The sequence below is a fragment of the Lithobates pipiens genome, unplaced genomic scaffold (genome assembly GCF_037356315.1).
Source record: "Lithobates pipiens isolate NorthernLeopardFrog02 unplaced genomic scaffold, aLitPip1_a1.2 Scaffold_18, whole genome shotgun sequence".
Taxonomy (NCBI): domain Eukaryota; kingdom Metazoa; phylum Chordata; class Amphibia; order Anura; family Ranidae; genus Lithobates; species Lithobates pipiens.
In genome coordinates this window covers 572,564,616-572,578,232 of record NW_027507758.1, presented here as the reverse complement: position 1 = coordinate 572,578,232, position 13,617 = coordinate 572,564,616, and the positions used below count along the sequence as shown (strand labels likewise).

At 43.5% G+C, this 13,617-nt stretch overlaps 1 protein-coding gene across 1 annotated transcript in view; it reads left to right on the top strand.

Annotated features, from left to right (window-relative positions):
• Positions 1-13,617, top strand: part of BLK (BLK proto-oncogene, Src family tyrosine kinase) — a 115,571-nt gene that overhangs the window by 12,983 nt on the left and 88,971 nt on the right. The window contains exons 2-4 of the mRNA XM_077489036.1: positions 3,924-4,023; positions 10,311-10,365; positions 12,749-12,842. Of these exons, the coding sequence (XP_077345162.1) occupies positions 3,925-4,023; positions 10,311-10,365; positions 12,749-12,842 (248 nt within the window). The 5' untranslated portion in view covers position 3,924. The remainder of the gene's footprint in view (positions 1-3,923; positions 4,024-10,310; positions 10,366-12,748; positions 12,843-13,617) is intronic.

Genomic DNA, 13,617 nt, shown 5'->3' with positions numbered 1-13,617 from the left:
GCGTACTCGCCTAGCTCACCACAGTGTTAACTACCTCACATTTCTAAAAATGAATGAGGCATGGATCTCGGAGGAATTCAACACATGTGATCAGTAGACCATGTATATGTCTATAAACAATTTTTGGAATCAAGCACACAGACCTTCTTAATTCATTTGGCTCACTTCCCTGACCCAAAAAAGCACACCGTACTATATGCCCCTACCCTCCTCTTTGAAGAGGTTGAGCGGTGTCATATTTCTACTGGGGCTGCTTATTATGAGGGGTTCCCACCATCCCTGTGCTGTGCTGACTTCCTCCTGGGTGTTCTTATTATGAGGGGCTCCCACCATCCCTGTGCTGTGCTGACTTCCTCCTGGGGGTTCTTATTATGAGGGGATCACACCATCCCTGTGCTGTGCTGACTTCCTCCTGGGGCTGCTTACGGTGCTGCTGTCAGCGCTGTATGTCACGGAGCTGCTGTCAGCGCTGTATGTCACGGAGCTGCTGTCAGCGCTGTATGTCACGGAGCTGCTGTCAGCGCTGTATGTCACGGAGCTGCTGTCAGCGCTGTATGTCACGGAGCTGCTGTCAGCGCTGTATGTCACGGAGCTGCTGTCAGCGCTGTATGTCACGGAGCTGCTGTCAGCGCTGTATGTCACGGAGCTGCTGTCAGCGCTGTATGTCACGGAGCTGCTGTCAGCGCTGTATGTCACGGAGCTGCTGTCAGCGCTGTATGTCACGGAGCTGCTGTCAGCGCTGTATGTCACGGAGCTGCTGTCAGCGCTGTATGTCACGGAGCTGCTGTCAGCGCTGTATGTCACGGAGCTGCTGTCAGCGCTGTATGTCACGGTGCTGCTGTCAGCGCTGTATGTCACGGAGCTGCTGTCAGCGCTGTATGTCACGGAGCTGCTGTCAGCGCTGTATGTCACGGTGCTGCTGTCAGCGCTGTATGTCACGGAGCTGCTGTCAGCGCTGTATGTCACGGAGCTGCTGTCAGCGCTGTATGTCACGGAGCTGCTGTCAGCGCTGTATGTCACGGAGCTGCTGTCAGCGCTGTATGTCACGGAGCTGCTGTCAGCGCTGTATGTCACGGAGCTGCTGTCAGCGCTGTATGTCACGGAGCTGCTGTCAGCGCTGTATGTCACGGTGCTGCTGTCAGCGCTGTATGTCACGGAGCTGCTGTCAGCGCTGTATGTCACGGAGCTGCTGTCAGTGCTGTATGTCACGGAGCTGCTGTCAGCGCTGTATGTCACGGAGCTGCTGTCAGCGCTGTATGTCACGGTGCTGCTGTCAGCGCTGTATGTCACGGAGCTGCTGTCAGCGCTGTATGTCACGGAGCTGCTGTCAGTGCTGTATGTCACGGAGCTGCTGTCAGCGCTGTATGTCACGGAGCTGCTGTCAGCGCTGTATGTCACGGAGCTGCTGTCAGCGCTGTATGTCACGGTGCTGCTGTCAGCGCTGTATGTCACGGAGCTGCTGTCAGCGCTGTATGTCACGGAGCTGCTGTCAGCGCTGTATGTCACGGAGCTGCTGTCAGCGCTGTATGTCACGGAGCTGCTGTCAGCGCTGTATGTCACGGAGCTGCTGTCAGCGCTGTATGTCACGGTGCTGATGTCAGTGCTCTGTATTACGGTGCTGCTGTCAGTGCTCTGTATCTCCTGCACCCTCTTGTTTGCCTACCCTGGTCCCTGACCTTCCCTCTCCTCCATTGCCTTCATTAGCTCCATAGTCCTGAATTGTCAGAACAATTTCCCAAATAAAAAAAAAATGCTTGTAGTTATCGATCCCAAATTCACCTCATACATGTATTATGCTATTGTCCAGGTGGTGGGACTACGTGCTACCCCCTAATAATTACCCCGTGGCCGCAAATTCGACCTAAAGGTTTGCGAAATTCGCCTCCCATTGAAGTCAATGGAGCCCGCGGCGAACGGTCGTTTTCGCGAACGTTTGTGTCCGTTCGCGTTTCGCGTTCGCGAAACGTCCCGTCGGAAGTTCGTCCATCACTAGTAATAACACACTTAAATCTGTCCAAACATGAGTCTAGCAGACATCCCGGGTATGATAAAGTTTGAAACACAAAATCCTAAAATATGATATAATAAATAACTATAAACAATTATAAAAAATAATAATATAATAATAATAAAATTAATTTCCCCACAATTCACTATCGCTCAATTCTGCAAGTGTTCTAATTTACTATCGCTGTTTTCTAGCTGGTCTAAAACCACTTTTGACGTAAAGGGACAATTTTTGGTTGCTATGGACAATCTCCAGTTTCCAGGCAGAACATTATATATAATATAAAAGTGCATGCAGGGCATTGGACAAAGCATTGGGGACAAAAGGGATGTGAAATAATTTCATACAGTAATGTAAGATTACAGTGTACTGTATGTTTTATGAATTTTCAATTTTTTGAATTTTCCACCGGGCCCCGCCCTGTGCGTTGCGGCACTCGCAGAGAACAAAGACAGGCACACGGCACACAGAGGCATTGGAGGACAGAGCCCATGGGCACAGCGGGGGGGGGGGGGGGGTATCGCAGGACCCTGGGGACAAGGTAAGGATACTGCACCAGGGTCCTGCAATGCAATCCCGAGTGTGGCTCGGGGTTACCGCTAATGGTACTGAAATTTAACCCCGAGCAACACTCGGGAAAACTACCAGGGAGGTTAATGACTTTCAGAGGAACATATAAACGAGTTAACGGGTGTTTTGTATATGGCAACCTCCTAGCTAGGTTGCAAACAGTTTAGGCAAATTACATTTTTGGCTCCCCTTGTAGCAGAGGAGCAGTGTTTAACTGTTTTTGGCTTATCTGGTTTCTGCTGGTTGCAGGCTCTGCTGCTTTCCCCTGGATTCTGGTAGGTTCCAAAATTTAGTGGGTGGAGAAGGCAGATCCTCACTGGCATATTCATGCTGCCTCAGCCAATCCCTTGCAGAAAGAATGGCCAATAGGGGGATAAGGTATGTATAAATAGGCCGGGGCCTGGAACAGCAGGGTGCTTGTTCCTATGGGAGAAGACCCAGCTTGACAGCTGAGGCCCCCTGGGCTAATAGCTGCAGCTTAGAAGAAACCTATACTGAATGTGTCCTAGCTCTAGCTAGAGCTAGGGGCAGGGCTGGGAGAAGGGGTGGGTGAGAGGGGCAGCTGCCCTGGCTGTAATGGTTTACTGTAGGGATGGGGGCACCTTTCTTTTGTTACAAGGCTGACAGGAGTAGTGACATCAGCAGTGATTTTGACAAGCAAGTCACTGCTGGGCAAAGGACCCCCGAAGCTTGCACATTATAGATGGGAGGGCAGTTTGGCATCTTTTTCCTGGGCACTGGATGAGCGTGTTCCAGCACTGGCTAGGGGACCCATGTCCAGTATTCCTGAAGAGCAGTGGAGGAAGTCCGCAGAGCATCTAGCCTGGAGGCATCCAGTACAGAAGTTGGCTGGTACTAAGAAAGCATTGACGTACACAGAGCACCATGAGTACTAGCCTAAAAGATCCCAGAGAAGGTCCTTGCTACCTTTTGGAAGAGCTTACTCCAGTTTACTGACTGAGGCTTTACCTTCGCAATAGGGTCCCCTGAGTTGTAGTTCACTAAACACTGAATTCAAGAGGGTGGTTGCGCCCTGAAGAGACAGTACAGTTAGAGGTGTCCAATATTATTTATTTCTGCTAGTTTGGAGTATCCCAAGGCTGACTGCACCCTACCCAAGTTAAACCAATAAATAAACTACAAAAAGACATGCACTGTCTGGTTTCTGAGTTGAAAGACTATGATCTGCTGTGCGCCTGGCTACCCAGTACCTCACATGGAATGGAACCCGGGATAACTCAGTCTGGGGTTTTTGCTACATGTAAAATTATTTCTGACATTGCTTATAATGAGATTTAAATGAGATTGTAGAGATGCTTTATAATGTTATGCTGTGTTCTTTAAGGATGGGTCTGGGTTCTAGCAAGAAGATTTGGAAGAGAGAGGAACAATATGAAGTGAGAGGACCTAGCCATAATAACTTTTACAAAACTCATCCACCAACCGTAAGTCTCCACCTCTATTACTGATGTGTATGGCTCTATTTTTAATATATGAAAGTAGTATACTTTAATAATAGTAATGTTCCACATTCCATGTGCTACCCTGTTTCCCTTAAAATAAGACCTAGCCTGATTGTCGGTGTTGGCTGCAATATAAGCCCTACCACCCAAATATGCCCTACCCTGTTTCCTCAAAAATAAGCCCTACCCTGAAAAGAAGACCTACAAGGACTTTAACTAGGGCTTATTTGGGGGGTAGGGCTTTTATTGCAGCTATCACCGACAATCACACTAGGTCTTGTTTTAGGGGAAACAGGGTATATTACCTGTGGCAAAGAGAATATTGGTAGAAATACTGTATAATATGATAAGACCCTTGCTCCATATTTACCGTATTTGCTGGCGTATAAGGTGGCTGGGCATATAAGACAAGCCCCTACTTTTCGATTAAAAATTTTGGTTTTGTGCTGTACTCACTGTATAAGATGACCCTCTTGTGCGGTAATACCGTATGTTCAGAAACTAAGTTGGCACCGGGTAACATGCGATCTCACAGTATACATATAGTATACCGCCCTGAGCCAATCACAGCGAGCTATGCATTCTATTATTGAATACAATGCCTGCTCGGATTGGCAGAGGCTGTAACATCATCGGCCTGTGCCTCTGACTCTCACAGCCAATCCGAGCAGGCTACTGGATGTAGCCTGCTCGGATTGGCAGATGTTGTTACTCCAATCCGAGCAGGCACTGTATTCATTAATAGAATATATGGCTCGCCAGGATTGGCTCAGCAGTGTATACTGTATGTATACAATCACCACACGCTCGGCAAGTATCCGGAGGGCATAACATCCAGCGGGCGGCTGGCATATGATAACCCCAGCTTTATACCCGGCGTATAAGACGACCCCTGCTTTTTGCCCATTTTTTTTACTGTAAAAATTTGTCTTATACGCCGGAAAATACGGTAACAGCAAGCACAGACTACAACTGTGATGCCCGTCATCATGCCTTCATTAGTGCATCAAGAGCCAAAATCTTTTTATTTTAGAGAAGAGTTAAAACTGTTATTGGTACAACTGCTATGCATTTGCATTAAAGTGTTACTAAACCCAGGACTCTGCATTCACTATATCCGGTCTTCCACAGTACACAGAACATGGAAAATGCAATAGTTTTAGTAAATATAAACTGCTAAATACCTTTTCTCATCAGCAGTATATAGTGGTCTTGTGACTTCTAGCAGTGTCTGGTTAAAGCTTGCTGTAGATCCTTCCAAGCAGCAACTGACCCCCCAGCAGCCAACATTAATAGAGCCTCCAGCACAACACGGCACCCCTTGCCATTACATGCATTCAGTGCTGGAAGTGCTGGAACTACGTTCCCCCGCTGAAAAAAATAAGTATAACCAGCATGCTTTACTGCATATGCAGACTGATTTTACTGTTGTGGGCTTAGTAACACTTTAAGGCCTAGTTTACAGTTGTGGTCAGGGGATGGTCAAAATAGGCAGCTTAAGCTAAGCTGATCGAACTGCGACCAGTTCCTGACAGACCGGATGAATTTGGGTCTTTGTCCAGTTGTAATCATGGTTTTACCTCCCGCCCGACCACCCTCTTAAGCTGAAAAGGAGAAGTATACATGTTGCTGTGGGCAGAAAAGAATTACCGTATACAGTATCACGACCGAACACAACACAGCATAAGGGGCTTATTTATAAAAATGGAGATAATCCACAAATATTCAACTTTTTGGATCCTCAACCTCAGTCCTCACGTACCCTCAACGGGCAATGTTTTCAGGTTTTCCTTTGCTTTGCACAGCTACTTTAAATCAATATTAATGACATGTTATCGATAAGAGCTATTTTATCTAAGGTAAGTTCCCAAAACATGGCCGTTGGGGGGAATTGAGGTTGAGAACCATTGCCTTACATCACCAACATCATTTACAGCAATAAAAAAACTTTTATATTCTTTACAAAATCATTCTAGCTCTTTCCCCCTATGGTGTAGTATACATCTTCACACAAAAGGAAGGAAAGAAATTCTACCAAGAAGGTCACATGTGCGGAACACCACAGTTGAATAAAAATATATTTATTGTAGAAAAAGCACCATAATTAAGAAACAAAAATAACAGAAATACCAGCGCAGATATCTTCCACAACTAAATTCAAAAAAGACAACGTTGTCTTAGGAAAGGTTGCAGCTGGGCTCCCGTCCATTCATCCCAGCAATCACACTTCTACAGATCTTGGTACTGAATGAACTGGGTGCAAATGGTTGATGCACAATATAGTTCTAGTGAGGTTCCAATAAACCTTTAATAAGGTGTGTATATCCACTGGCATGGATGCTGCGAGGCGGCTTCAGTATTCAAGAGTTGCCCAGGAATAGTGTAAAATATGTAGTTTGATTCATGGGGACATTTCCTAAAATCCTGCTGCTGTGCTCATTGAAGCGTTACGCTATGACTACAGGTATTCCATGAAAATTCAGGCTGGTGGTAACCAGAGGCCTGGCTCTGAGGAAAGGGGTTCTCCCCAGAAACGCATCAGCCGTTTACGTTGGGGTATTCATCAATCAATTTATCTGACATCAGATCTGGATGTGTCGATGTTCGGTGCGATGGATCCAATTTTATTGATTATGCCTTTAATCAATACTTGTTTGTGAGTAGCCATTTTGCTATGTGTTCTGTTTTCAATAAAGCTCCATTTATGGTAATGCACTAGGTCAGTGCGCCTTCCTTTTTTGTTTTGTTTTTCTCCAGTATTTGAATACCAAATATTCTAAGGAGGGATGCAAGACCTTTTTGACACTACCATCTTAAACTGTCGGTATCACACTTTGAAGACCGAGACACCAGAGCGCAGGAGAAGTTGTCTTTTTCTGGTAACCAGAGTCAAGCATGGGAAAGTCAACCTGATGCAAAAAAAAGGTCCCGGGGAATAGTTAATCAAGAGGGGAGATGGTGGGAAGGTTGGAGGTTTGTATGCCTGAAGGTGAAGGTGAAAAGAAAACGAGGCCATTTTGTTTTACAGCATGGAAGCCTCTAATGACATTCTGGATAATGCATACTGGGAAACACCATCATCTCACCACCTCAGCCGTCTTATCCTTCATCACCAGATCATCCACCTGTAACTCCCAGCTCCTCTGTGCAAAAAGCAGACAGGACCATGATACGGTTAAGCACAGATAGCAATCTTCCGCGGTGTCTCCACATCCAAAAACCTTCAGGCATACAAACCTCCAACCTTCCCACCACCCCCCCACTTCATGAACTATTCCCCGGGACCTTTCTTTGCATCACGCTGGTGGTCGTTTTCCCATGCTCGACTCTGGTTACCACAAGCCTGAATGTTCAGGGAATACCTGTAGTCATAAGGTAACGCCTCAAACTAGATATTTTACACTCTTCCTGGGCAGCTCTTGAATATTGAAGCTGCCTTGTAGCATCCGGTCAGTGGATATACACACCCTATTGGTGGTTTGTTGGAACCTCACTTGAACTATATTGTGCTTCAACCATTTGCACCCAGTTCATTCAGTACCAAGATCTGTAGAAGTGTGATTGCTGGGATGAATGGATGCTAGTGCAGCTATGACCTTTCCTAAGACAACGTTCTATTTTTTCAATTTAGTTGTGGAAGATATCTTCACTAGTATTTCTGTTATTTTTGTTTATTAATTATGGTGCTTTTTCTACAATAAATATATTTTTATTCAACGGTGGTGTTCCGCACATGTGACCTTCTTGGTAGGATTTCTTTCCTTCCTTTTGTGTATTAATTTTTTGGTCACGCGGACTGCGCCATATGGATGCTCATATGGTGATTAGTTGAGCGATTCTACTAGTGGACTTACACAACCACTTATTAATAGATAATCTTTTCCGAACACTCAGAGTATTTCGTTAATATTAGGGTTTGCAGTGTGATTTCCTCTCGCACAAGAATGACACACAGGAATACCACAAAAACAACCTACACACTGCAGCAAACCACATATTAGAGAACTTAACTCACATAGGAGAACAAAGACTGTCTCGCAACAGAACATGGCAAGTTTCACAGAGTCAACAAACCCACAGTACCCCTTGGAAGAAACAATGCAGTAAGGAAAAGTCACAGTCTTTGGGTTTAACGGAAACAAAGCTGTGCCTTCTTATGTACATACTGGGGGGTTGATTTACTAAAGCAGTTGCTCCAGAGCTTAGTAAATGAGCAGAAGCTCTGCTGACTTCCATTATCCAATCATGTGCAGGTAAAAATGCTGTTTTTGTTATTTTCCTTGCATGTGATTGGGTATACTTTGCAAAGTGAAGCTTTACCTCCTATTCTAAGCTCTGGAGCAACTGCACTGGTAGAGTGCACTACCATACCTCCCAATTTTTTGAGATGGGAAAAAGGGACACCCATTAGCAAAAGTATGTAGGCATAGGACACACACCCTGCCACTCTCAAAGGAGACTTATACAAAAACAATGATTGGTTAAACCCACAGGTGCTTTTTTTCTACTACTATTCCTTTATACTGGTTTTGACATTTACAAATGCAGCAATTTAGAAATTGGATGAAAGATTTAGCACAGGGAAACACCTTTTGAAAGCTAAATAGTGCATTTTATATACAACTATATAGATCAGTGAGGGACAAATGAGGTGGAAAGATGGACAGAGGGACTTTGTTACAAATCAGGGACAGTCCCTCGAAATCAGGGACAGTTTGGGGCTGTGCACTACCTATAGAGCTTAGTAAATCAACCATACTATGGCAGGTTCCTCCGATACAGTTTTCTGGTAATCAGGACCCATTGGGGATTGTGGGCATCAGGAAACCCCATACCCAAGTTGTCTTCTTCCACATTTGTGCTGCTAATGGGCATGATATACTAAAATGTTCATTACATTTACAGACATGAGGTTAAATTCACAAAGCCGAAACACGGTGATTAAAAAAAAAAGTGACATTTATTCTTAGCTGTGTCCAATGACATGGCAAACATTACAGTTACTTGGCTAGAACAAAGATCTCCCTCCACCTTTGTGTTCAAGCTTTATAAATTAAAGAGGAAGTAAACCCTGATGAGTTTACTTCCTCTTTCATTCCCTGGGCACGGGAGCCGACACGCGCGGCATCTCCGTCGTTGACGGTGCCGCGCTCAGTGCTCCTGCGCGCCGCTGTCTACGGCGCATGCACCGTAGACAGCGGTGCCTGTCTTCGGGCAAATATCTCCCAATCTGTATAGGTTTAGGAGATATTTCTTGGACCTACAGCTAAGCCTTAATCTAGGCTTACCTGTAGGTCAAAGTGTGTTGTAAGGGTTTACAACCACTTTAAGCCTACTGTACCCAATGACAAAAAAAAAATGTGTTATCCAAAGCCAAAACTTAAAAACAAAAGTTGAACAGAGAATGTATTGGTATTTTTTCTGTCAATGTCCCATTGGTGAGAATTACCCTAATTTCTTGTCCCAAATAAATAACAGTAAGTACGAGAAAATCTGTCCAAAGTGAGTGGAAAATCTCTTTTTATGCCACGTACACACAATCAGAATTTTGGTTGGAAAAAGCTCTGATGGTTTTCCCAACGGAATTCCGAAGGGATTTCGCTCAAGCTGCCTTGCATACACACGGTCACACCAAATTCTGACCATCAAAAACGTGGTGACGTACAACACGTACGACGGGACTAGAAAAAGAAAGTTCAATACCCAGTAGCCAATTAAACTAAGGGTTAATATGTATAACAAATACATTTTCTTTTTTACTAAAATTTTATTGCATCCCTAAACATCCCTCTGTGATAAAACATGTATTTATTGATTAAACCATCTACTTGCATTCTCTGTAGGGAATTAAATATTATTCATTCACAATTGTTGTGATTTAATACTCAAAAAATACAGTACTCACAGCACAATTCAATTAAATACATAACCCTCCCACTATTTGTAAATACATAAATAAAATAGAATAATATATATATATATATATCAAACCAATGAAACAAAGCATATATGTATTGATTTGATGTGTACTTTATTTTTTTTATTTTTTTTGTGTATTTACATTCAAAGAGGGGGTTATGAATTTAACTGAATCTTGCTGTGATTGCTTTATTTTTTGGGTGTTGTATATAGTAGTCCCAATCTGATACACAGCTGCTTGTTTGGGGATTGTAGATTAGGAAGTACAGAACTTTGAATTATTGCGATCTGCATTTGATTTAATGTAATCAATTGATACATTTTGTGTCTGATTTGCATTTCGGCTACAGATTCCAGCCTCCCGACCACAGAATTTTGCCCACCAAAACATGAAGTCAAATCAAGGTAAGTCCCCAGAGTTTTTGTTTGAACATATTAATGCAAAATTTTTGTTTAATATGTAAAGTGCTGAATATATACTCAGTTTTTCTTGGTGATTATTGTTTTGTATAGAATGTGATGGAAAATTCTAAATTGTTGAGTTGCTATGAGAGCAAGCGGTTAGGGGGAATGTTTCAATGGGGACACCTGTTCTAGTGACAACTGTCTAAGAGGGGAACCCCCCCTCACCTTGGGGAGATTTCCTTTCACTTCCTGTGAAGTAAACAGAAATCTCCCAAATAAAACACAGAGGGGAAAGAATTGACAGGGGGATTAACCCTTCCTTAAAAAAATATATAATTATTGTGAAGCAAACAACAAATAGGGCAAAATAACAGAAAAAGTCAATGTGCATAACTATTCACCCCCCTATAGTCAATACTTTGTAGAGCCACCTTTTGCGGCTATCACGGCTCCAAGTCACTTTGGATAAGTCTCTATGAGCTTGCCACATCTTACCACTGGAATTTTTGCCCATTCCTCCTTGCAAAACTGCTCCAGCTCCTTCAAGTTGGATGGTTTGCGCTTGTGAACAGCAATCTTTAAAGCGGACCTCCACCCTGAAGTGGAAGTTCCGCTCATCTGATCCCTCCCCCCCTCCGGTGCCACAATTGGCACCTTTCAGGGGGGAGGGGGTGCAGATACCTGGATAATCCAGGTATCTGTACCCACTTCCGGGACAAGACCGCCGCTGCTAGCCGCAGATGCCCCCCCCCCCCCATTGTGTTCTGGGAAACACACAGTTCCCAGGACACAGCAAGGACCAGTGGAGACGCACAGCGCAACTCGTGTATGCGCAGTAGGGAACCGGGCAGTGAAGCCGCAATGCTTCACTTCCTGATTCCCTGACAGAGCGATCGCTCATCATCTGCAGCCGATATCGCTGGACCCTGGGACAGGTAAGTGTCAATTTATTAAAAGTCAGCAGCTGCAATATTTGTAGCTGCTGGCTTTTAATATTTTTTTTTAAAGGTGCAGCTCCTCTTTAAATCTGACCACAGATTTTCTATTGGATTGAGGTCTGGGCTTTGACTAGGCAATTTCAACACATTTACATGTTTCTCTTTAAACCACGCAAGTGTTGCTTTAGCACTTTAGGGTCATTGTCCTGCTGGAAGGTGAACCTCCGTCCTAGCCTCAAAACACACACAGAGGGGTACAGGTTTTGCTGAAGAATATCCCTGTATTTAGCACCATCCATCTTTCCCTCAACCCTGACCAGTTTCCCAGTCCCAATTCCTGAAAAACATCCCCTCAGCATGATGCTGCCACCACCATGTTTCACTGTGGGGATGGTGTTCTTTGGGTGATGTGATGTGTTGGGTTTGCTCCAGACATACCATTTTCTTTGATGGCCAAAAAGTTCAATATTAGTCTCATCAGACCAGAGCACCTTCCTCCATACATTTTGGGAGTCTCCCACATGCCTTTTCACAAATTCAAAATGTGCCATATTGTTTTTTGATGAAAGTAATGGCTTTCTTCTGGCCACTCTGCCATAAAGCCCAACTCTATGGAGCGTATGGCTTATTGTCGTCCTATGTACAGATACCCCAGTCTCTGCTGTGGAACTCTGCAGCTCCTCCAGGGTTACCTTAGGTCTCTGTGCTGCCTCTCTGATTAATGCCCTCCTTGCCCGGTCTGTGAGTTTTGGTGTACGGCCATCTCTTGGCAGGTTTGCTGTTGTGCCATGTTCTTTCCATTTGGTTATGATAGATTTGATAGTGCTCCTAGGGATCATGAAAGATTTGGATATTTTTTTATAACCTAACCCTGACTTGTACTTCTCAACAACATTGTCCCTTACTTGTTTGAAGAGTTCCTTGGTCTTCATGACAGTGTTTGGTTATTGGTGCCTCTTGTATATGTAATGACAGATCGTGTGACACTTAGATTGCACACAGGTGGCCATCATTTCACTAATTATGTGACTTCTGATGGTATTTGGTTGCACCAGAGTTTTTTATGGGCTTATAGGTGAATACATACGCACATGCCAATTATCAGTTTTTTATTTCTGAAAAATAGTTTTATGTATATATTTTTCTAATTTTACTTCGCCAACTTAGACTGTTGTGTTCGGATCCATCACATATACTGTAATTCAGATTTAAAAAACATTGAACTAAAGGGTGTAATGTAACAAAATAGGTAAAAAGCCAAGGGGGGGTGAATACTTTTGCAAGGCACTGTAACTGCATTACTTCAAAAAACATCTGCAGATAATTTCCACAAATATATTCACTGCAGGGATTCAATGTGTTATAAAATCAGATATACCTTACAGAGAAAATAATAATGTGTAGTAGTGCTCGGTGTCTCATTGATTCCCTCTCTAATGACACAGGGAAGAAGTTTGTTGTTGCTGTGTATGACTACACTCCAATTAATAATGGAGATCTCCAGCTACAGAAAGGGGAGAAGCTCCAGCTCCTGTCTGAGTGAGTTCTGCTTTTCTTTCCTCCATACAATGGATGATGGTAGGGGTGGTGAGACACTTGGTAAAGGTTTTCAGATATGGCTTGTCCTGAACTGACAGATTTAAATCCTGAGTGATATAACCATTTATCTGTGTTAATTAAAGCTGTCTAACACTTTCCCCTTCCAGTCATGTTTCCTTTTTCCCCCTTACTTTTCCTGTCCCTTTTCTTTCCCTTCGTCTTCTTTTTACTTACCATTCATTTTCTATTTTTTCCCTTTCCTTCCATCATCTTTGCCTTCCTTTGTGTTCCCTTGTACTGTATTCTTCCGTGCCTTGCTCTTTTCCCTTCTCTAACTTTTTGTGCCCTTTCTCTTTACCCTTCGACCCACTTTATTTCATTACTTTTCTTTTTCTCTATTTTATTTTCTCTTCCATCCATTCCCCTTACCTTTTGTCCTCTTAATTTGCAATTTTTACATTTTCTTTCTATCTTCCTTTACTTCCCCTTCATTTCTCTTCTATTCTATATGTCTTTTTTCTATCTACTTCCACATCCTTTTCCCTTTTTCCTATCACTTTCTTGCCTTCCACTCTCTCACTTCCTTGTGTATATATAGTATATCTAGTATATATGACATTATGTTTATGTTTGACTTTGCCCCCTTCCTTCTCCTTTACTTCCATTCCATTCTGTTCACGTTTCCTTTTATTTTCTCTCGTGTTCATAACATTATCTTCTTTGTTATCATGATCTTTCTTCTCTCTCTTACCTTCCAGTATGTCTCCTTCCTTTT